This window comes from Hydractinia symbiolongicarpus, chromosome 14 (assembly GCF_029227915.1).
Source record: "Hydractinia symbiolongicarpus strain clone_291-10 chromosome 14, HSymV2.1, whole genome shotgun sequence".
In the NCBI taxonomy this organism is placed as follows: domain Eukaryota; kingdom Metazoa; phylum Cnidaria; class Hydrozoa; order Anthoathecata; family Hydractiniidae; genus Hydractinia; species Hydractinia symbiolongicarpus.
This window is the reverse complement of record NC_079888.1, coordinates 8172971-8198401: the sequence shown is the minus strand read 5'-3', so window position 1 is coordinate 8198401 and position 25431 is coordinate 8172971. Positions and strand designations below refer to the sequence as shown.

General features: G+C 33.1%; 2 protein-coding genes across 3 annotated transcripts; one reads left to right on the top strand and one right to left on the bottom strand.

The window, feature by feature from the left end:
* Positions 1–8906: 8906 nt before the first annotated feature.
* LOC130625863 (transcriptional regulatory protein AlgP-like) lies at positions 8907–10226 on the top strand. Its single transcript, XM_057440976.1, has 2 exons — positions 8907–9067; positions 9904–10226. The coding sequence occupies exons 1-2, from the start codon at positions 8993–8995 to the stop codon at positions 10192–10194; spliced, it is 366 nt and encodes a 121-aa protein (XP_057296959.1). The 5' UTR covers positions 8907–8992; the 3' UTR covers positions 10195–10226.
* Positions 10227–17264: 7038 nt separating this feature from the next.
* LOC130626123 (TBC1 domain family member 22B-like) lies at positions 17265–24558 on the bottom strand. 2 transcript variants are annotated; one of them, XM_057441225.1, is made up of 13 exons: positions 24254–24558; positions 23364–23405; positions 22014–22366; positions 21488–21664; positions 21212–21282; positions 20945–21073; positions 20511–20576; positions 20300–20414; positions 19981–20087; positions 19694–19769; positions 19115–19242; positions 18776–18871; positions 17265–18093 (listed from the first exon to the last, which is right to left on the bottom strand). In XM_057441225.1, exons 1-13 carry the CDS (start codon positions 24430–24432, stop codon positions 17962–17964), a joined length of 1671 nt encoding a protein of 556 aa, XP_057297208.1. In that variant the 5' UTR covers positions 24433–24558; the 3' UTR covers positions 17265–17961. The 2 variants fall into 2 exon arrangements, with proteins under 2 accessions (XP_057297208.1, XP_057297209.1); XM_057441226.1 differs by lacking the exon at positions 23364–23405 and having other exon boundaries at positions 24254–24557.
* Positions 24559–25431: the final 873 nt, after the last annotated feature.

Here is a 25431-nt window from a genome sequence, read left to right as displayed (position 1 = left end):
CACAAGGCATAAAAAAATTACACAGCCATTTTGAGGAAGAGAAAAAGGTAGGAAGGTTTCCTTAAACTGATTATTGCTAGGCCTTTTTTAACACGCTATGAAGAAATTTCAGAAAATCGAACTCAATCAAATTTTAAGTGACACTTTGATTGAGCGCTCAATCTGGCATATGGTTAAATCCAGGATGTACTGAAGATAGTGGTAGATATCGAACAGCTCACCACCGTGACATATTATCTCAAGATTTTTAATACTAATTACAAAGCAGTGAACATAAAAAAATAACAAAATAAGTCTAAAAGGGAGTATATAGTATATAATAGTGTCCTTTTCAGTTCAAAGTCTCACAACTTCAGTAAAAATTAAACTATTGACTTGAGATTTGGTATGATATGGTTTTAGACTGGTTTGATGAAATTCTATTATCATCATACTTTCAGAGTTCCAGAATTTAGCCCTTTTCAAAGACGCTGATAATCTATTTTTGACAGCATATCAATTTTAACTGAGATACAGTTTCAAAAAATTTTAAAAGCCATTCTAACCTCAGAAATAGGTCAGATAAGATTCAACCTAAAATTATGCCAGTAAACGAAAAATTTAGTTGCAAAGAATTTCTTTTTGCTGATATATGTTTGTGATTGGATTCTCTTATGAGAATACTGAATTAATTTTCACGGTTAGCTAGTTTGGCATTATAAATATTCTCCAAGCAGAATGATAACAATAAATAGATGTATATATCAATAAAAAATCGATTTTTGAACAGCAGCAGAGTTTTGATGAGCTTTAAAAAGTTAGACTTTGTGGAACTAATTTTAGTCCAAAATCCCCGAAATACTTTCCTCAAAAAATTATTCCCGAAACATTTTTTTCATATAGGTCGCAATACTTTGCTGTTGGTAAAGTCGTATACCAATTCTTTCTAAACTATTAAGGCAGTGATACATTGAATCGAAAAAAAAGATCACATATGGACTTGTGGATTTCAATTTTCAAACCAGCAAAATGCTTTTGATAAAATTTTTGGATTTTTTATGTTTTAAACAAAACAAAACCTTGTTTTTGTACATCTGTGTGTGCAATAAAATGTGAGCTTGTTGAGTAAAAAATAAAAAAGCTGTAAGGCGTTTTAAAAACATGTCATTAGGAAAAGAAAAAGTAGAATTTATCAGTAATGGTTGGCTTTTTGGAAATGTTAAGGCCACAAAATGTAAAAGCAAAAAAGACTTCTAAAGAAAATACTTTTTTGAAGCTTTTTTTCACCCCATATAACTGCAAGCAGTGAGTTCACCATATACGAATTCAGTTTCATTTAACTATTGTTTAAATAAATTTTGTGCAAAACAATAATAAAAAAGCAACTTTGGGATTCGTACAGCAAAATCTTGGTATCATATAAAAGCAGTAACAAAGACACATATTTGAACTCACGGTTAATGAGAATTCTAAAGTTCAGCCAAAATGAATAAAAAATGTAAATGTTAATATGTAGTTAAATTTTTGCCTAGTTACTTTAAGTCAGGCACCTAGAATGACACGACCATTTGAAAATTATGGTCAGGTTGGCAAATCATTTACCAATTTCCAAGTTACTCCTAACTACAAGTTTTGCAACCCAGTGCTTGTTAGTCAACCAATTCAGTAAAATACACATAACTTAATTGTTTGAATTTCCTCAAGTAAACAGCAGCCTAAATAACATAATTGTATTTTTATAAGGAAGCAATCAAGGGCAATATGCGAGCAGTTGGTGTGTTGCGTATGACAGGAGTCATAACAAACTCGCTGCACGTATCTGTGACGTAAAACACCAGCTTGCTTAGCTCTGCAAGGTTATATATAAAACTGGTTAATTGAGACAAATTTCATTAAATATTACACACAGAAAAACTGTGTATTGGAGGGTCACGTGACGAGGCCTCCTCCAGGGCCATGTTCTTATCGCCGTCCCAGGGCCAGAAAAGACACAAGATGCCCTGGGGACGAGGTTGAACTAGGCTACATGTGTCCTCATAAGTAAGGAAAATAATTTTAACAAATAAGTTTAACGATAACGATTCAGTAAATGCACGGTGTGGTAGTTAAGTGTGCAAATAACCAGAAAACGCTAAGTGCTATAGATTCATCTCCGATTTATGAGTGTCTAGCAGAACACCTTAAAATAGATATACTTAGAATTTTTTTTATGTGGTCTTTATTATAATAGATAAAAAAGGTCCCACCGACGTTTAGATTTACATAAGAATAAAAAGAATAGAAAAAATGAACGAGAAAGGAATGTAAAATAGACAAAGGGATATAGTCACTAGCACACTTAGATAAAAACGCCCTGGGGACAAAGCTGCGATTTTGAAATTACAATTTCTTGTTGATCTGCAAGTGAGTTTATGCAGACCAATGCACTCTGTTTTTATCTTAGTGGGTATTTAAAACGAAAAACATCTGCGGTACATTCATTTCTTTGTTTCGAATATTGTGTAATGGTATTCTTGTTTTTCTTTAATTTCTCTTCCTTCACCAGTACATTTTTGAATTTCCATGATTTCGGTCATTTTCCGAATTTTTTTTCATGTAAACACATTTGAGCGAATTCGACATTGTTTAATTTTTTTTATTGTTTAGAGCCAGTTTTTTTGACATATAGGCGCAAGCTAAAATCTGCCTGACAAGCTCGGTTTGTCAGGCCGGTCTGCCCTATACAAACAGCTCTTGAATCTAAGTGAAGTTTGTATGAAGCTCACCTGACCAATCTGGCTCACTTGCCGGACTTGTTCTTAGGTTGTGTTCATGTGCAAAAAACTCGGCGATCTCATACTCTGAACAGTTTTTTCAGTGAACAAATCAAAAGAAATGCAAAATGCAGTAAAATTCTTAAAATTGGAAGATTTTGTTTTAGATCGTGTCTTGTTCTTGTCTGATGCATCTTAGCAGTTCTTTAAGCTTGGTCCCCACTGGGCGTATAAGTGCGTATAATTGCGTTTGCATTTTAAACGCCCTTAAACGCATCAATGTCCCCACTGGACGTATAAGTGCGTATAACTGCGTTTATGCAATACTGTTCTCACTTGAAGTACAATCTAGGAAACTTTATATGTTCATGAAAAGTTGTTCGTGAAAATGGAGAGTGAAAGTGATTCAGGCGATGAAGAATTATTGCTGAATCACCATTCTCCACGAAATTCAACGCCTCGGCAACTTTCTTCCACGCGTTCTCCACCGCTACTTTCTCCTTATATCCTTTTTGCGTTTTGTCATAAAGAATCTTGTATTCCCTTACTTTCTCACAAAGTTATTCTTCTTGATTCAAGTTTAAATGCATTTTTTCACGGAGAGTTTCTCACAAATAATATATTTCTCTATGTAGTTGTGTGCTAGCATGTTGAAAATTTTTCTACCTTGAGAACATATATATCCTTCTGAATAGCGGTGTCTTTGATCGTTAAACAAGAAGAACAAAATTTTTTGATATTCGCGTTTAGTAAATTTTGGCATTTGAGTGCGTATAAGTGTGTTTAAGAGTGATAAACGCACTTATACGCACTTAAAAGCGCAATGGGGACCAAGCTTTATTGAGTTTGTTTTTAAAATGTTGACATTTTTGATAGATTTTTGTTTCTAAACGAGCAACTTGTCGATATTTTTCAGTTTTTGCTTCAATTACTGGTTTTCAATTTCATCAGGATTAAAATGTTCCACTATAGGGCGTGTGGAATTTGAATTTCATCATTATTTTCAACAGGGGCAGTTTGACAACACCATGACGCAAACTATCATCTCTCCCTTGTTTTTCTTTCTTCTTTTCTTCTGTAATTTTTTTGCAAATTCAGTTGAAGATGAATGACCTAAAGTACCAAACCCACCCAAGGACCCTCTGTACCTAAGATTGTCAAAAAAGTGAATGGTTACACATAGGGTTATGGAAAAACGGAATGTGACCCTACAAGATGCAAAGATGGCATATTTTAGCATTCCCAATTTGTACTTAAGACCAATCCACTCTTCCAATGCGCGGCAACCATCTTTATGTTAAGAGTACTCTTGACCTGGAATTCTGCAACAGCTACCACCATCTTCTTTTCGTCTGTTCTTGCAATTTGGTGCAAAATATTAACAGGCGTTCCTACACTTTTCCCAATGTGAAAGCAACATTTAAATCATTATCCCTTACTTGTTCAGTCATAGTCATTAAATAATATAGATGGTATCGTGTCATGAACAAGTGAGTTTGTCATTGACGGCGTAGTTTATTATTTTGGGAGATAATTAGAAGATCGAAATTAACCAATCAGATCATAGCATCTAAAGTAATTAATGTTATATGGACCTAGATTGAACCAAGAGATTGATTAAAATCTTTTATTTTTCTAAAAGTTTGCTTTCTGTTACGTTCGAAACAAAAACATTGGAAAACACTGCTTTTCAGGCAGGGACATTTGCACAATTAATTGGTTCTATGTTTTGAGTCAAAAAACATTCTTAAGTAAAAGAACAAAATAAGGACAATTTCAGGATGAATGTGTGAAGAACATAACCAGGCCCGAGATTATTCATTTGTAATGGGTCGACTAGTTTCTTTCGCAGAAAAAACTAATCAGTTTTGTACGGATAATAATTAGAGTATCCGTTAATCGGAGAATTAACTGTAGTATGATTTTCTTCTGGAACGATGTAGATACATTTTTTTACCTACTGATTGTATAAAATATGTATAAAATATGTATATGATATGTATAAAATCATGCTACAGTCAATTCTACCTAATTCACTGTAGTATAATTCTCTTCTGAAACGATGTAGATACATTTTTTTACCTTCGCTGTGAAAAGTGGAAAACAAATAAAAGATTTTTTCTACTGTGTGTATTCTTTCGCAATGCGTGCAGCTGCGTTTGCTGCTTTCAAAGAATTATTATTAAGTATTCAAGACTTAATATAAAACGAAGCGATAACTTCAACCTCGTCCCCAGGGCTTCTTATGTTTTATATATTTAGTCGGCCTGAACAAGACCCAGGTCTTGGCTTTTCGGTTTTCTGTGATGAAACTATAGGGAATGAAAATATTGACTATTAAGGAGATTTGGCTTACTTTTGTTAAAAAAATTATAAATTATGTCACTTATATTCGTGTTAGTAGTGTTATCAATCGACTAAACTTCTATTCTCTCGGTATCGTTTTCTTTAGCTTTAAAAGTTGTAAGAAAAGTACATTTTTTAATAAAAGTGTCCGTAATGTGACAGAACCTTTGCGGCTTTTACACATATCGCATTGCGTCTCTTTTTCTTTTATTATTAATATTTTAATATATATATTAATAATATATATAATAATAATATATTAATACTTTTATTTATTATTTATTAATGTAAATTGAATAAATGTTCTAAGAAAAGATCAAATTTTAGCGTCTGCGCGTATAAAATTTCGCGAATGAACCATTACCATGTTCGCGAGAGATGATTCGTGGCAAAAAATTATTTTTTAGTTCTCTAATCCCTTTCAAATTAAGTATCGTCAGCATGGAACTTTCTGACTTGATATCTTAACCAGTGTTACCCCAAAGTAGCTTCAACTTATTGAGTTAATATTCTAACAATACATTTTTACACGTCCTTTTCCTTAGTTTTCATAACTTTAAAAGTTCCAAATCCAAGCTTCCGATCGCAAATATAAGTTTTGCCGTTTGCTTAAAAATGTTCACTTCAGATACAAAAACTAGACCACCCTAAAAATTATATCGTACTGTTCAAAGGTGTGTTAAACAAAATTTTTAGGCAATGCAAAAATTGTTCCGGGTACTGGGTGAATTCAACTCTAATCTTTCTTGTTCAACTTTTTACTTCTCCCAATGTTTACTAAAATTTAATTTTTCGAAAATTTCTTGTTGTGTGAAATTTTGCTGACATCAACAATATTTTTGATCGCGTTATAACTTAAATCCTGGATATCGGATGTGGTAAGTTTCACGTCTAAGATACAACAACTTGAGCTATTACAGGTTAGAGGAGGGGAGTCATCCCCACACTCTCTCAACCGTCCGGAAAATTGAAGATCTACCTGAATAGATAACCCTTAGTTGTGCTTGAATTCCATTTTTTAGGTGAAAGCACTACAATCAATGAACGACAGACGACAAAACTGTTCTATCAGCCATTGAGGAAGCAGTGTGCCTGACACGTTTTTTTTTATATTTTAATACATTCTTTATTTTTTATTGCATTATTTTTTGTTTAATTATTGTTATGACCTAGATAAAATATTGAATTTTATACTAGGTTATATTTTTTTAATAAGTTTTAACTTTAATTAAATTTAATTTAGAATAAAAATGTGACTTTTTTGTAAGCTCAGTTGCACAATAATTGTTCTGTTTTTTTTTCGATTCTATTCTTTTCTAGTCAAACAAATAGAACTTTTATTCGTTTTTTTTTTGGTTTCGCTGTTTTATTTTATAAAAAGTGTAAAAGAAACATTTTCCTTAGCTGGAAACACATTTTGTATACTATATTGCTTTTTTGCATTAAATAGTCATGGTTTCCCCCGCTTTTAAGTTTAAATAAATCTATAGTGTAACCAGGACCCTATGCAAAATAAAATAAATAAAATAGCCAGAAAAGAAAGATTTTTAAAAAATTTACACTTTGTTAGACCCCAAATTCTTTCTTAATGAAGACTGGGTGTTGTTAACCGCACGTATTTTTGTTGTCGTTTTAAGAGAATTTTTATTAGTTTTTTTATAAGAATCAATTTAGGATGTTGTGGCATGTTTCTTCCCTTTAAATAATTTTAAAATATTTTTTGAAACACCCCTGTGCTAAACCTTTAAAATGTTTTTTCAGCAGGTTGTATGTCAACTTCTGGATTTCTGAATTTTGTACTTTCTCAACAATTCGCGAGTTGAGAGTTGCAAGCACCTATAATCGCTCGGACTTGGTGCGATATGAAAAGTGGACAACCTAACCGTAAACAAAAACGAAAAAATAACTAAAATAAAAACCAAACAATGTTTCAAAACCATTACGCGGAAAAAAAATAAAAAAGAGACACATTATTTCTTCTCCTGCTAAATACGAGAAAGAAGAATGGAAGTAAATAAATAGCATAGAACGATATTATTGTAACATATTTTTATAAAAACCCATTTTATAAAAATTTGACTCCGAGATTTGAAATGTATTTAGCCTAAATTTCATCGCAGATTATATTATTTAATTTTTTCTAACTCGTTATTGTATTTTTGTCTTAATATATTTTTGATAGCTACTGTTTAAATATTAGAATTCAGCTCTTTAAATAAAAATATCGAAAAACATAATAATTCAGCAAAGTTTCAGGAGAAAAGTGGAATTCAAACTCTTTTTTTCAGTGTTTTTCCACAAACGAAATGCTACAAATAGCATATAACAAATAGAGCGGCGTTTGTTTCGACATCATCTGTTTCTATGAACTATGGTTTGAAGAAAAAAATTCATCATTATACCTGCTAATATATATAAAGAACATAACACCTTCTTGCATCACACTGTACCTCCTTACATCTTAATTCTGTTTTTAATTTCACTTCTTTGTTATGCACACCTTTTTATAAACAAAACATAGAGAAACATCTCAAAAGTAAGAAAACCACTATCAATTGTAAGTAGCCCAATTCACGTGTGGGTCAACAATAAGATCCACTTTGCTTTTACTTCATTTTCACACGAAGACATAGCGTCATAATATGAACGACGTTTCAGTCTGAGATTTGTATTGTCCTCTAGTTTAACTCAAATCCTATTTAGACCTAGTTTAGAGTTCTTCATAAAATGAATTAAGGTATTTATTCTGACTCGTATCCCTTGTAGTCTCTCCTAATCACTTGTCATAAGTCGTAGCCTTACCGCAGTCTGACTTGCAGTCTGACTTGTAGTCTGACTTGTAGTCTCTTGAAGGAACTTGTAGTCACTGGTAGTCTGATTTGTAGACTCATGCAGTCACTCATACTCACTCGTAGTCTGACTCTTATTTACTTTGTAGTCGATTGTAGTCAAGGTAGTCACTGGTATCGTAGTATTATTAGACATGACCAGCTAAACTGTTGTTAACACCGAATCACATCGGTAGCTTATCAGAAAACAAAACAAATTACGAGATAATCCGCAGGAAGAGATACGAAATGTTTTGAAATTAGAATTTTCTTTAATTTTTTTGATTTTGTATTGTGTATTGTGTATGTATTGTGTTGGAGTAAAATTTTTATTAAATCGGAAAATTATTATAGTTACCTTATCGGTAAAACATAGTCGGCCAAAAGTGACTAAATTTTGCCTCAGTGACTAATATTTTTTGCCGACTAAAATTTTTGCCTACTTTATTTACTACCGACATTTTCTTTCCAACCCAATTTTTTCGCCGAATTTTTTCCGACCACCTTTTTGCCGTTTTTTTCTTCCTTGTTGCTAATTTTTATCAGTTTTTTTGCAATTATTATTTATTAGTGACTAAATTCAAAAATTTAGACGGCAAAAGTGACTACATCTTGTTCAAGTGACTAATATTTTTGCCGACTTTTCATTTTTGCCGACTAACTGTTTTGCCGACTTTTTTTACCGATAAGGTATGCTAACATATCTTTAAAAAAATGTAAATATTAAATTTTGTAAAATTATGTTTTTTATGAACACACATTAAAAAATATTTTATAATGAAAAACACACACGCAAAACAAGACTTTTTGTGTTTTACCTGAAATTTCACAATTTTTCTTTTTTAATCTTCCTTTTTATCAAAATAATACCTAAATTCAGTTTATTATATTTGTTTTTGTCAACATACAGATAACTTTTTAATAAAAAGATAAAAAGAAACCCCCGCCGTTTTAATATTGTGTCGAGATAATTTTTGTCTTCTGGTTAACACAGTTCCGCACCTGTATAAACATGCTTAATGCATAAATTCGTGACTAGCAAATCATTTTCTTCATTCTGGATATCGACTTAAACAGAACGCAATCATGAAGCTTTTATTTGCTGTAGCTTTTTTAACTGTTCTTGCAGTGACTCTCGCCGAGGATGGAGACAAAGGCAAGGTAAAATAAAATATTTTTTCATGTTTTCGTATAACATATTACGCTAGTGGTAAGCTTATGGTAAAATCCACGGGAATTTGCCCATTCCTGCTCGTAGCTAACATCTTTGACTCACAGAAAGTTTGGAAAAGAAACATTTCGCGCCAGTCAGCTTAATAATAGTCGTATTCTGTCAATGATTGTGTGAGAGAAAGAAGTTGTTATACGGAAACACGAAACGCGATATAAAAAGGACGGTGAATCCGTGAATTTTTCCACGGGTTGACGACTGGTTTAGACTATAATGGGTTATACTCATTCATGTACCACATCACGAGCGAATTCTGTTTAAAAGTTTTCCTTTTCTGCCTTTCTAAACTATTTACTCCTTATGAGTGTAATATAATAGATTTGCATCTCTTAGAAGTGTACCTGGTCAAAAAAATATGTAAAAAACGTTAAAATTCTTTTTTGACGAAATATCCAATCAAAAGAAAGCATGCCAATGACTTGTCCATTTTTCTGGATTCGTCGTTTTTTTACAAGTAAAATTAACGTGCTGCCTGTCAATAAGGATAGTAGAATTAGAAAGATTCCCTCCACAACCCAACAAGCCTTGGAGAATAGGCAAGTACATATCCTTTAAAACATATTACAAGAACATGCAATTTAGCATTCCTAATTTTGATTTGTGGTTTTACAATCGATTTTAGAAACTCAAGAAAATGATGGCAAATGCATATTTAACTAACTAATATTTCTTTTTGTCGTAAATGGTCTTCTTCTAAAGAGGAAGTACAAAACACGTGCTGTTACGTTTGAAAGAAAAAAATAATTTACCATGATTTTGCCTTTAGTGTGGAAAGGAACTCCGAGAGTGCTTAAGAGCACTTAGACCTTCTGGAGCACCAACTCGACCAACTAGACGTCCAAGACCATCCGGACGACCATCTGGAAGACCATCTGGAAGACCATCTGGAAGACCATCTGGAAGACCATCTGGAAGACCATCTGGAAGACCATCTAGACGTCCTAGACCATCTGGACGACCATCCGGACGACCATCCGGACGACCATCCGGACGACCAACTCGTCGACCAGCTGTTGTTGCTTGCTTTAAGAAATTTAAAGCTTGCAGAAAAGCCTAAATTGTTCGAAATATAAGATTATTTTCGTTAAACGTCTTTTTCTATATAAAAAAGATTGTTTCCACATGTTATATCAGCATATTGTATAAAAATTATAAAAACCTCTTTGAATTGATAAAAAAGCGTGCTAAGAATTTTTACTTCAATGAACAAATTTATAAATACAAACATAATGCAAGAAAAACATGGAATATCATCAAGGAAGTGATTGGTAAAATAAAAATTAGAAGTAATAATTTTCCTTCAAAACTTGTAAACGACAAAAATGAAATTGAAGAACCATCTTTGATAGCTGAAGAATTTAACAATTTTTTCACTAAAGCCGACCCTGGCGTCGAAAATAGGTCAAAGTGCAAAATCCTTTAGATCGTATTTGTCATATTATGATAATGAAATAGAGAAAAAAGAGCTAAGTGAGGAGGAACTAGAAGCAGCATTTCATTCTTTGCAAATCAACAAAAGTCCTGGCTTTGATCAAATTAGCAGCAATGTCTTAAAGAACTGTTTCAATGAACTAAAATCTCCACTACTGCATGTATTTAATTCATCTCTAATTACAGGCATTGTTCCTAAAAAGTTAAAAATAGCTAGAGTTGTCCCAGTCTTTAAAGCAGGAGAAGTGTGTAAAGTATCTAACTACAGACCAATTTCAATACTCCCTTGCTTCTCGAAGATTTTAGAGAGAATCATGTACAACAGAGTTTATTCTTTCTTGAACAATAACGATATTTTGTATAATAAGCAATTTGGATTTCAAGCAGGTCATTCAACTGATCACGCAATCATTCAGTTGAGTCAGGAAATATTTCAAGCCTTTGATGAGAATAAATTTACAATTGGGGTCTTTATTGATCTCAGTAAGGCATTCGATACAGTCAACCATGAGATTCTATTAGAAAAACTAAAATATTATGGCATAAGAAATACATATCTCGCATGGTTCAATAACTACCTCTTCGAAAGAAAACAATATATTTCTTATGACGAAGGAAATACTAACTACAGGATTATAACATGTGGAGTACCTCAAGGGTCAATTTTAGGGCCACTGTTGTTTCTTATTTATATCAATGATATATTTATAGCATCTAGTGTCTTAAATTCAATTTTATTTGCTGATGATACAAATTTATTACGTACTTTTTGAAACCACTAACCTAGAATTGGCTAAATTGGCTGATTGGTTTAAAGCGAATAAATTATCCCTTAACACTTCAAAAACTAGATATACCTTTTTCACAAACTTAGTAAAAAAGATAAAAAACCTCTTAGGTTACCTGGATTAGTTATTGATCATGTAAACATAAGAAGAGAATATTCAATGAAATTTCTTGGAGTTCTCCTAGACGAAAATTTAACTTGGAGAGAACATATTAAATTAGTGGAAAACAAAGTATCCCAAAGCTTAGGAATCTTATATAAAGCCAGTTTCGCTTTGAATAAGAACTGCTTAAGAAGCATATATTTTTCCTTTATACACTGCTATTTAAACTATGCAAACATTGCATGGGGTAGCACTAATATAACAAAATTAAAAAAACTGCACATTCAGCAAAAACATGCCAGTAGGATTATATTACGACAGAACAAATGTTCCCATTCTAGACCATTGCTAAAAGAACTGGGCATTCTTAATGTATGTCAGCTAAACACTTTTTAAGTCCTTATTTTCATGTATAAGATTAAAAATTTAATAGCACCAAATATATTCATTACATTATTTAAGAAAGTTCAACATAAATATCCAACTAGATTTCCAGGTAATAATTTCCTTCGGCCAAAAATCATATCTAATGTAACAAAATTTTCAATATCAAACCGAGGCCCAAAACTCTGGAGCATGCTTTTAAACGATGAGATAAAAAGCATTCCATCTACAAAACAATTTAAAATTGCACTAAGAAATCAGCTGTTACGAAGTAATAACGAACAAGTCTTCTTCTGAAACAACACTACGTGTGATAATTAAACGCTTTCTTTTATTTAACATAACATTTAATATTTTATTAAGTTTTTAATTATCAATTTTTATTTGACGCTCTTTTTAATGACGGCTATGTAAGGTGTGAGATGATAAGACTGCATAGTCTTGTACTTACTTCTGCCATTTTATTCTACGTACGTGATACAGTTATGTATATATATATATATATATATATATATATATATATATATATATATATATATATATATATATATATATATATATATATATATATATATATATATATATATATATATATATATATATATATATATATATATATATATATATATATATATATATATATATATATATATATATATATATATATATATATATATATATATATATATATATATATATATATATATATATATATAATATATATATATATATATATATATATATATATATATATATATATATATATATATATATATATATATATATATATCCCAATGTAGAAATTTATGCCTGTACTTATGTGTATGCAGAACTTGTATCTGTAATTTTGAAATAGTTGTATGTAAATTTCTTTTGGCGAAAAAAAAAAAAAAAAAAAAAAAAATATTGCCAGCACTTAAGTCAACTCTACCCAAGAGATCTATTATAGTCTGCCGAGCACGAAAACGCTGCACTATTTTAATAATAAAAAATAGGTTATTTAGCCAAAAAAATTTTTGTATCTTCGTCAATTCAAAGTATGAGCATTGTTCGAAAATCCCATTTCAAGCCACAGTGAAAATGTTTAAAGGGAAATATTGCACTGTTTTTACTTCGCTCAAATTTGGAGTTTCACTTTGCCCAATGTTATGGAAGCTTATGTAAACAGTCCTAAAGAATGCACAGTGAAACGTTTCTTGCAAACAGCTTCTGTGGTGCGCAAATAAATACATTTTTGGATAAATATCCTCCAAACAATACACACAGTATCTAATGGATGTTTCAATCTAAAATAAACATAAAAGCTATCAATATCAATTCATCAATGTTCATGAAGGTGTTACCCTCCATCCCCCACTAGTTCAATAGAATCAAATTCATTGCCATTGTCCAGTCCCTGGTATATATTGGCAAGGAGCAAGTTTCGATCGAAGGGGTTTCGGACTGACGACAGAGACGTTGGCAGGCAGTATATTTCTCCCATTGCTGGCCACCTGTGGCTCGCTAGCAGTTATTACATCTGACAAAGTGATGGTTGGTAACTTCGGTAACGACTGATTAGCGACAAGTGATTGGATAGTTAGGGATAATGGGACAACGTTTGACGATGTAGATGTTGTGGGTCCCAGTCTCAGTAGGGTGACTGGTTGTTCTAACGGTGGGCATACCAGGAATGAATGCGGGCTAGCATCCTATTCACCCATCAGCTAGGTCATATATATCGATATATGATGAGCAGGTGAGCCCTTATTGGCGATATTTAAAGAGGCGGGATTGAATTTGCTTCGTTAAACAGCCAGTCCCATCTACTTTCAGTGTGTAGTTGTCGTGCCCATGTATTGCAGTCACAACTCCAGACCGATCCCAGTGTCTGGGATGAATGCCAGTTTAATTCTGGATGCCACATTTATCAGCGACGAGTAGACCAGAGAGAAGCTCAGAATGTGATCAAACCGCGGATCGCCTCTTCCTTTTGTTCCCATGCATTACGTCATAGCGGGAGCACGTTACGATTGCTGAAATTCTCCAACCGATTCACAAAGGCAAATGCATCCCTGATCAAGTGACTGAAAACAATTTCCTCTGGTGACAAGTGGCAGCTATGATCAGGTGTTTCCGGAGCTGTATCATGACGTGTAAAAAGCGATCGGTATCACGACAAACTGGTATTCGATGGAAGAAGCCTTTTCGCAGACTTTACAGCAACTTCAACCCGGCCATTCAATCTAACCTTATAGGTGTCACCACGAATGGCAGCTGCAATAGAGACTTCAGAGACAACATCCGTCAGTTTCTTGCTAGTGTTGATGGCGGGAAATAGTATTAGCGGCAAAATTTGTCTCTCCTGAAAGATATAAAATGCTGAAATACTATGGCATGATTCTCTGCTTAAGGCGAAAAAATTTAGTATATCTCATCAAGTTTTGAGTCACCACAAATTATGATTAATAATTTGTTTTCAGTTGCAATGAACAGCTGGTCACAGCCAAGGGTGCAGAGGTGGAAGTCCATCGTAGCAATATCATTCAGAAGAACATCACGAATGACCTCGTCGGTTTAATAAACGTCACCGTGCATGGCAGTAGTACAGTTGATGAAAGTTACGTTGTATGTTGTTTTAAACTCCCACATCTCTGCCTTTCCTTATACACAAGCTCGTCTGGATCCTACCACATAACAGCCAAGTCAGACCGAACAACTCCCAGGGTAACAAGAATAACGGATGTCGACAATGAATCGTTTAGCGACATTGATGTAAAATTTGGATGCGCGTGAAGAATGACATTCCCAAGTGTTTTTTCGGTGTACATGAAAAACTAACTCGAAGTGGCAGCGGCATTGATCCCAGAGCCTATTCAGAACGTTTCCCAGCGTCTGAGAAAGACGTCCCAGTCTTCACTTGTAGAATAGTGTTTGATCTTTGGGCGAACCAACTTCAGGATACCCAGGTATCAGATCAGGAGTAGAGTTTGTGTGGGCATGCGAATGTACGTTCAGAGAAGCTTCCGCACCAAGAACGTCAACATCATCTGTCTGGAACCCACAGCCCAAGATGGAGCAAGAAGGTCTGTCATTCTAATACTCAGACCATTGAGATTTCAATTGAAACATGGATAAATATCCTTCAAACAGTAAACACGTGTGTTAGTATCTAATGGATGTTTCAATCTAAAAATAAGCCTAAAGGCTATAAAAATACACCAATGTTTATGAAAGTATTCCCTTCAATTTTTTGTAAAGCGTTGATATTTGGGGTTTGGTTTGTTTAATAATCAATGGATTGGCACCAGTTAGGGAATTTAGAATAGCTTTGGTTCTAAGTCCTCGTGACAAATTCATGTGCTGCACGTACTGAAAAAGTCCATTTCTTGGAGGATTTGCCCCCTTAAAAAAGTATTTAAATATTTTCTGTCCAATACTCAAACTTTAAGAAAGTTATGATGTAAAGCTTTTTTGGCAAAAAGCATCAACTTGCGAATTATCCGCAGTATAGTATCATTTAAATTGTTTTCAAGCCTAAATTTAAGAAAACGAAAGGAACCTAAGGCGCATAACGAATACTATCAAAGCTAAGACCTTGCGTTAGTAATTTCTTTCCTATTTGTTTTTAGGCTTAAAGCCAGAGAGAGAGAAAGATCAGGTGTTTAACGAACAATGTCAAAAGATCTTGATTCGGTAATTTCTTTCCTGAATTGATGAAATTCAGCTACAATTCCTTTTGCTGAATCTAGCAATTTTCGGAAAAGTTAATAAAACGATTGTAGAGTAAGAATTTTGAGCATAAAGTACCCGCTGCATTTTCAATGTCTCATAACTTTTTAATTACCGGATGAAATTCCTTGAAATTTTGTGACTTTTTCTAACTTTTAATGGATTTTTAGAAATTAAATTTTTTTTTACAAAAATTGTCCTGTCAATTTCACTTTGAGCTTTATTGACAGGTGGTCAGATCAACTTTTGCTGTAGTCCTAAAAATAAACGTTTTCTGAACTAACCAGTTGTATGAACATATGATTATGCATGTGATAGTGACAAAAAATCACCATACAAGGTTGGCATACATACATGTAATTTGCAGAGGTGAAGCATTCTCAACAGAGAATGCTTCACCCCGATCAGACCTCTGATCATGACGAGTGAGTATAATGCGTGTAAGTCATACTGAAGAAGAACTACTTCTCTGTTGAGAATGAAATACGGATGTGCTATGATAAATATTCACCTATATGTATACACACCATCCGGATAAACTATCTGAGTTCATCGCTAACATATTGCCGCACGTAGTGTAGTGGGTTCGTCTGCGGCTCCCAGTTCTGGGGACCGCGGATCGAATCCCGCTCACTGCTTGGCAGTATGTTGGTGATGAACAAAGTAGTTCTTCTTCAGTATGACTTACACGCATTATACTCACTCGTCATGATCAGAAGTCTGATCGGGGTGAAGCATTCTCTGTTGAGAATGAAATACGGATGTGCTATGATAAATATTCACATTTATGTATACACACCATCCGGATAAACTATCTGAGTTCATCGCTAACATATTGCCGCACGCAGTGTAGTGGGTTCGTCTGCGGCTCCCAGTTCTGGGGACCGCGGATCGAATCCCGCTCACTGCTTGGCAGTATGTTAGTGATGAACAAAGTAGTTCTTCTTCAGTATGACTTACACGCATTATACTCACTTGTCATGATCAGAGGTCTGATCGGGGTGAAGCATTCTCTGTTGAGAATGAAATACGGATGTGCTATGATAAATATTCAAACATTTCTACTCTCATTTTTAGAATTTTGATCCGAAGTTTCTTCTGTAAAATTTCTTCCCGAAGTAGAATTCGCGAAAATTAACTTCGCAAAATGTCCTGATTTTTTATCCTCGCGAAATCTGATTTATATAAGCTGCAATTGTGAGCTATGGCTATCTATCTGTTGTTACTGACTACAAAGTGAAAGGAGCCAAATACAGTTGGCTGCAACACGATTAATTTTTGAGACGCCAGGCTGTATTATGTATTTTTATGCTGAAAAATTTACTAAATTCACGAGAACCTATTCCACAAAATACAATTGCTGAGAGTAGGTTACGGATTGAAGAGGTAATGACAGAATTTTTTCCACACACGGCATTTTTAACATTATTTATATTCGTTTTTTTTGTAAAGAAGAGGGTCATAGCATAAATTTAGTCGTTATTTTAGGCGTACGCTAAGCATTATGTAACGCTTCAAATGCTGTGAAGTTTGACAACGTGTTTTTCATTAGCATATCCCAATAAATATTTTTGCTATTAAGCATAACCTCAGCATATATTGAGCCACAAAAAGTACTTATCATACGCATCCTTCTTTTTGGAATTTCAATTGCTTATATATAAAAAAAGCATGTAGAACAAAAGAAATGATCATGAGATAAAAATTTCAATTTAACCACCTCACCAAAATATTTAGCTAGATTCAGAAATATACAAAGTATTCGTAAAAATAATAATAATATTAATAAACAACCTATATATTTACTATAAAACTACCAGGATCGCTCGGTGGAAATATTTTGCCTATATTGAAAAGCATAAACGCATGCGTACTAATTAGTATGAATATTATAAGTATCAGTTACTAGACTTAAAATATGATTTGCGATTCAGTCCTTTAAAAAGACAAAAGATTACTTTACCTTCCTCCCTGTGACGGTCTCGCTTTAGAAGATGAAATCCCTGACGAAGATTAGATCACTGGAGAATAGGCCAGTTTTTAATCCCAATTTTGCTTACCCACATAGAAACTCTAATCTTAGTCTGTTACCAATTAAGTAAAATAAAATATCATCAAGATATCCATGTTTAATTTACGCGCTCTCTCATTGGGTTTTAAATGGTACCAATCTACTTTTCACCTTGGCAACATTTGTGAACAGCTATGTCTAATCCACATAAAAAACAATGTGCACTCATTCCGCCTCTTAGCGTAAGTAGTGGGAAATGCGGACAACAACCTGTCACCTGTACAAATATATTTTTACAGATTTTGTGTATAAAATGTCGTTTTTATGAATGCCTCTAGTAGGCATTCATCATTTCTCACATCCCATGATATTAAAAAAATGGTCAATCAAGGTAGAATCATTTCTTCCCTAAATGCTTCGGCGCGTCTGCAAAAACAAATTTCAGTCTGTAGGCTTCCGCTAGTAAGCAAGAAATATCATCATCCTGCCAATCTTTGCATGGAAGGTTTTGAAGAAATACCATTAAACTCTAAATATAAATTAATGAAGTCAAACACATTGTTGGGGGACAAAGAGAGAGAGGAGGATGGAAAGAGAGATTTGTGTATTGCATGGCAGCAGAGGGTAATATTATGACGGATTCGTACACGGTGTTAAATTACTTAAGAAAGCGGTGTATTATTTTCTGACCACGCCTATTTCTTAATAAATTTTCAAAATAAAAAAAAATCACAAAATCTGATTAAGTTGCGTTATTTTTTGGTTTTATTGGATAATTTCAAAATGATCGTTTGCCTACGCAACATTTTATTAAAGGAGATTTTTCATCAAAAATTGTCTCTAGACCAATTTGTATATACAATAGAATAAAACCAAACACAACGAAAATTTTCAAATTTTTAATTTGCATGTCACCGCCTTTATTGTTTTGATTTCAAAATTGCACCTCTTTAAATAAAGGATTTAGCGCACAAAAGTCAAAATTCGGACTGTAATGAGGATAGGTTGCACCCGACGCTCGCAGTTTGAGCACGTGGATTGAAATATAGCGAAAGGAGGGTTTTCCTGGCTATTTTGATTTAGGCTTTTAGTATGTCATACACGGAAGTGTGCTACTAACGGTATTGGTGTACTGTGTCAAAATATAAACAATCAAAATAAGCAATATGACACTATCCAAGATAGCTATGGCTTTAAAACGATTACCGTACCTGAAATTCTACTTTGCTCATAATTTCCTTTGAGAAGAGAGTTAAAAGTGCAGCGCACACGTAGAGATGAAACATCGCAAAACCATCAGGTTCCGACTAAATGAACAATAAACACATACACATCAATTAACGTTAAATAGTTTTCACGACATAAGAAAAGTCTCAACATTTCGAATGGCTTCGTTTTGTAAAACCTATTTGAATTCAGTCAAAAATTCCTGTACACTAACGGTAGCAGAGAAAAAGTCAAATGCATAATAAAAATATCTACGTGAGGCTCCCTTTCATTAAACATCTAAGGTTGGACAGTAAAACTAAAATAATTATGCAGGTTTATACCCAATAGGTATCCCATAATCGTATAGAAGCTCGCAACGGTAACTCGCGCATCAGCAAATTGTTCATCCAGCGAAATGTAAACTGCAAATAATCGATTCCATGGCTCAAAATATGCTGATTTAGCGGATCTAAAAAAACCCCACAAGAATTAAAAAATTAAATCAATTAAAAGACAAATAACAAAGTACGTTGCAACATGCTTCCATATTGCAATCAAAGTGAAATGGAATATTTGAATTTAAAGATTTTTCTTATGTCTTGTGGCGTAAACCCTATAACACATAAATCTCTTTACCCAGTTTTCAAATATTTCTTTTTAAATCAAAGAACAAAGAATGTAAGACATTCGATACAACAGATTTACTTTACTCGGAATTCATTCTACTAAAACTCCACCTTTTGTGTAAAACTCTACCTTTTGTGTAAAACTCTACCTTTTGTGTATATACCTGTATTAGGTACTAACTGAATTTTTTCGATAGAATACGAGCAATATTTTCAAATTTCCGTAACCCTGAGATTTTTTCACCTTGTACCTTGGAAACAGTTCTGAGCTCATCAAGAAGAAAAAATACATACCATCAATCCGACTTATCAGGTTTTTTAATGTGTTCACTTTCGTTTGGATGCCTGGTTGCGCAAACGTGTAATTATCCTAAAAAAGAAACACTGCTGGTATAAAGAGTTTACCTCCATTTACTAATATTTTATTTCCATACTTCTACCAAATTCTCTGGACACCGTGCATAAGAGGGAGTTTACAAGGAGCTACATAATATATATATAAAAGAAACCAACAATTAAAACCTGAACACTTGCTTACACACATAATTTTTTTTAAAATACAGAGCTGACAAACTGCATACCTGGATACCATCTAGCAATTTTGACACACACCAATACGTATCTGCTTCAACCATATCTAGCTTATCCTTAGATACATTGTTGATATTATACGTCTCAACTTCTTTATCTAAAAATAAATAGGGCGTAACATGGGAAACAACGACGATGACGAAAACAATAACAGCAACCATAACACATCAACAAACCAATGATAAGGCCAAAAAAATGGCAAAAAAAGAAAGGATCCAACGCGAAGGAGGGTCCTTTTATTTCAATTATTTTAATAAAAAAGAAGCGCTTAGAACCGTCTCAAACAACCATACATAGTATTTAGCTTACCAACGTGTTCAGATAAGAAAACGACAAAAAACGGAACAACAAGGTCGTTTATTCCTTGCACATATCCACTTGCAGGATGCCGAATCGCCCATATATAGAGTATCCTTTCGAAGAGCTAAAAATGAAAATGTATGAACAGTTGATGAAAAGAAAACAAACAGACAGACAGGCAGGCAGGCAGATAGACAGACAGGCAAAAAAATTAACTAACCTCTTGCACTACTTCTTGTTGAAAGATTGGAATGAGAGGGTTAGTTCTAGGAATGTCAATGTGAATCTACAACAGGAAAACGTAAAGCATCATTCAATGCTTCGGGTATTTTAAACAGGAAAAAACGAATTGCAGAAAATTTCTATTGAAAACTACAATGTCTGCATTATTGAACCATTCGTAATGTACCACCGCGCGTTTACAAAGAAAAAACAAAACTGTTTTTGTAATTATATTCTACATTCTTGAATTGGTCTTTTATTTTTTCCTCTTCTGCAAGTTCTTATTTCATTCATCAAATTTTAATTTAGTTTTATCACTTCGATTTCCATAAATTAGTGTTAGCTTGCAACAATTAATTCGGCATGATTTTGATTATATTGTTGAGAAAAAAGGTATTGCACAGTCAAAAAAAGCATAAAAATTTCACAAACCTGTCTGTACGTTTCTTGATGCAAAGGGTCATGACGTGTTGGGTAGTATTGCTGCACGAAGTTGTGGTATTCAGTTTGTTTACGTTCTAAAGTTGCTTGTCGCCTATCTATGCTGGGTGGTAGATAACCCTAGAATAAAGATAGTCATGTGAGTGCGCATCATTAAAAACACAGTGAAAAATTGAGAAAACTCTTTAGCCTAATAAATGTATAGATTTGTGTAGCAACAGAGTTTTGTTTTAACAGCTAAGTAAGGTATTCACATACAGACAACAATCTCCAGGCTGTTCCACGCAATTCTTTTGGTATTCCATTCCAACTTAGCTTACGAAGTTGGTCTATATGATAATAAAATGAAGAATAAACCTACTAGCAGTTAATTATTCATATTAAAAACATGTATATAAATAAAAATAGTCGTCATGATAAAGCTAAAAAATCTGTTTAAACCACTTTTTCCTACCAAAACTGCAAAGAAAATGGTCATTCAGTTACAATAGATATGAGAAGACCGGACACACCAATCCCATCAAAATCACCAACCTAAATCTGTTGTAGGACCGGAAAGCAACTTTCCAAACTTTTCCAGCCGAGCATTTTCTTGATCTTGAAAATCTGCAGGAACTTGACGAATGGGAGAATGAGGTAAAGGTGGGGCCAAAAAGTCTTCAGGCTCATTTGGTATAGTAGGAGATGATGGTTTGCTGCGATTTACCTTTGCTATAACAAAAGATTATTATGATATATATCTGAGAAGTTTGTTGTTGTGCGACTGTTGTACGACTGTTGCTCAACAATTTCATATGTTAGATGTTCAAAGTCTAACAAATAAATTTATTATTGTGCAAAATTCACCACAGAAAGTACACAAAAATATCTTCCTCGTTATTTTTTGGGGATTTAAACTTTCCTGACAATTAATACGAGTAAAATCTGTTTAAATTGCTCTTTGTGGAAATTAACATGCAAAAAAAAGTTTTTTTCTGTGTGAGGGTTATTACAAAATAGATATAGGTAACCATAATCATAAGATAGTGCTACAATCACTGATATTAACTATGACACTTACCAAGTTTTTCTGATAACTTATTCACCATAGCGTTTTTTAAACTTGCTGCTTTACTTGTCTTCCCTTCTAGTTTTTCACCTGGTGCAGGCTGTGGGTGTCGATTAATTTCCTCAGTGGATGATAGTCTATCCATGGATGGCCGATTAATGTCATCTTTGCCAATTTTCTGACGAACTTCCAAGCCAGAGGTAGTGTCGTTTGGTGGAGATGAGCTAACAGCTTCAAGAACTTTTAATGGTTCATCCTCGTCTTCATCCCATGCATCCAATGTGGATCCTTCAAATTCTTGAAATGATGTTCCAGATTTTTGTCTATTGTTTCGCGAACCTTTGATATAAGTCGCCAGGTGTGCACTAAATAAACAACATCTAAGCTTCAGTTATAGCACAAGACTGTCTTGAGTAACATCAAATTGTCAAGTTAATGAAGCCAAATATGGCAAAAAAAGAAATTTTGTATTAACACAATAATCTCCTGACTGGCAACAGAAAATTCATTGATGCTTCTAAAAATTTTTGTTTAAGTTTTGTTTAGGTTTAATACTTAAAAACTTATGTCTGTTCAAGCAAGTCTAAAAGGAAACCGCCATTTTTTACTTTAGCCAAGTCTGTCAAGCCTGAAAAAGGCTGATAATTAATTTATATTATTTTGCATCTAATGTACTAATAAAATTTAATTTTACGTGAACCAACATTTTTAAAGACTGTAACAGTAAGTTTTAAAGGCAGGGAAATGTTAAAACACATTCAGTTTTAAAGGCAGGGAAATCTTAAAACACATTCATTCCATGAATAATCTTGAGAATAAATATTTAATTTAACCAGGAACAGAAAAAAATGTTGTACTTTAATATTTTGTACAATGTAACTACAAGTAGATGTAAATTGTTTTTATGATACAGTTGTGACCTAGTATTTTCATCAACTCTTTTACTTAAAGGTTCATGTGATGTATGATATAACTTATATATGAATACATAACAAAAAAGCAATTCCTTTTTGCCTTGTTCCATTTATAATTTTACTACAACTGTTTTACAGACAAATTTGTAACTAATACCTGCTTTAATATTTTTAATTTGGCAGTAAGAAAGCCACAGGAAAAACGGCAAAACATTATAGTAGAAATGCTTATTGTTTTAAGGACAGTATTATACTACTCTACGTTCCATTCGATAACAATTATTAAATTTTAAATGTTTACATAAGTAAAAACTAAAGTATTATTTTAACCAGAAAAAAATAAATCTTCTGTTCAGAAATATGTTATTGCCTATATCCTTTTTAGAGTTTGGGAGCAGGGTGTGTTTAGAAAAGAGAAGATTTATTTTTTAATAGTTGACTCACTTACTCGGCTGCATGTAATGGTGGATGCTGTGCTCCATATACAGGCCTGAAATGAGGAAATTAATTATGTATGACAAATTGCAATTTATTTTGAGTTATCTCATAATTTTTTATCTTTTTAAAGTGATTAAAAAACACTCATTTATATTTAAAAGTTTGTTTGTTTTCAATTTATTAGTCCCAGCAGGAATGCAAGATGTGGTAGATCTGTGGATTTTTTAGAGAAAAAGTTTATTATTTTTTTATGTACGCTATTTTATATTTATGCCTGATGTGTAGCACTTTAGCTTTTAGTCAGTGTGTTTGTACCTTTGTTATGTTTGTAATGTTGTTAAGTGTTTTAGCACAAGTGTGTTTGTTGAGTGTCCATGTAAGCATCAGTTTACATTGTGATGTCACAGTGTATTGTTGTATACTCTTACATCAGAATTGTTGATATTTCAAAATTTTGAATAAAGAAAACAAACGACATGCTGTATTTTGACTTCAGCACAACAAATTCATAGGATGAAGCAGCTAAAAACTCCCTCCCAGATTAGGTATCTCCTCACTGAGTTTAGGAGCTCTTTCCCCATTTGGCTGCTAATTTTATATTTGCAGCACCACAAAAAATGGATGTACAAGGTAAAAAACCAACTAACAAACCAACAAGTGTCAATTAAAACACAGTGCCAGTGAGGTTTGAAGTAAATAATTTCTAATAGAAAACACATAGAATTTTTGAGAAATTAAAATCTCAGCAAAGCTATAGTATATTATTTTTTCTTTACAAAAACTATCACCACTGAAGCAACAGGAAGTCATGAAACAGATGTCTTATACACAAAATATGAATTAACAAAACCTTTAACTAAGGAATTATTAACTATTTATTATTGCTCACAAAAACATTACCTCCCAGGAACTTTTCCAGAGTTTTTCTTCCAAAAAGACATTTTAGCAGTTTGTGTATTTTGTGCCGCCTGGTCTCTGTACTTGGAATCTACTTCCGAAAGTTTAGTTGCATTCTGATGTTCATAAGATGCAAAACGAGTGCCAATAGCAAGTAGACGATCCTTTGCTACCTCAGACATAATACAGATTTTTACACACCATGGCAAATAATACAAATTTATGATGGCAAATAATACAAAATCAAGAAAGGTCCCTTTTTAAGTTTCCTAAAAATAAAAACAAAATTAAATATAAAAGTATATCTTTATATTGATCATGAACTGCACTCTATAAATGAGTAAACATTAAGAGACATCTCAAAATAAGCACAGTATTGTCAATAAAGCAAAGGATAGGTGTTTATCACATTATACACCTAAAATTGTTTGCATAGTGTCCAGCCTTGCGATTTTTAATTTTTTAATTTAGTCAGTATATGCATTTAGTTGTATTATACCAAATAGTACTTGGTAAATTAGACAAACTATTTGAGAAAATTGTCGCAGTCACAGAAATTCAAAGAAATATACGTTAAGCCTGATGGATATGTGCAAATGTGCGCAACTTACAGGTTGTTATTTTGACAAACACTCCATTTCACCATCTTTCATTTAAGCAAGCTCGCTGTGACTGTATACTTGTTAAAAACACAAAATGTAGCAATTGCTATAAAGACATCTATATGGCATGATTCCTATGTTACTAAGATGCTATTGTTGGAAGCTATGTTTAATATACGTTGAAAAAGAGAATACATTAGATTGTTCATGTAGCAAATGCTATGTCGTTGCAATTACGCAAATTTAAAATTATGATACCATCCAATTTTCTACATGAGGCAAGTTGAACTTTGAACTCCTGCTCTGACACAGATGACAGATGTTCTTTGTCCTCACTGTAACTCAAGGCTGGTAAGACTTTGGGAGTGCTTAGTCATAACACTACAAAAATGTGTCCATTGAGAACAGACCTCTGCTGTGTTTATTTCAGATCCATTGTGGAAGTGAATGTGAGTGGGTTACACAATACTTTTATCATGATGTATCTTAGGAATATCTATAAGCAATTATAATAATAATTATTTAAAATATAAACAAATAATTTATCCAAGACTAGGATAAGGTACCATATTTCGATTA

Excerpts from the sequence above, each read along its gene's own strand:
- LOC130625863 (XM_057440976.1), top strand. The coding sequence starts at position 8,993 with ATGAAGCTTTTATTTGCTGTAGCTTTTTTAACTGTTCTTGCAGTGACT. Across the intron at positions 9,068-9,903 it reads AGGATGGAGACAAAGGCAAG|TGTGGAAAGGAACTCCGAGA; the intron begins GTAAAATAAAAT and ends TTTTGCCTTTAG.
- LOC130626123 (XM_057441225.1), bottom strand. The coding sequence starts at position 24,432 with ATGTCTGAGGTAGCAAAGGATCGTCTACTTGCTATTGGCACTCGTTTT. Across the intron at positions 21,665-22,013 it reads TAAGTTATCAGAAAAACTTG|CAAAGGTAAATCGCAGCAAA; the intron begins GTAAGTGTCATA and ends CTTTTGTTATAG. Across the intron at positions 20,088-20,299 it reads TTTCTTATCTGAACACGTTG|ATAAAGAAGTTGAGACGTAT; the intron begins GTAAGCTAAATA and ends ATTTATTTTTAG.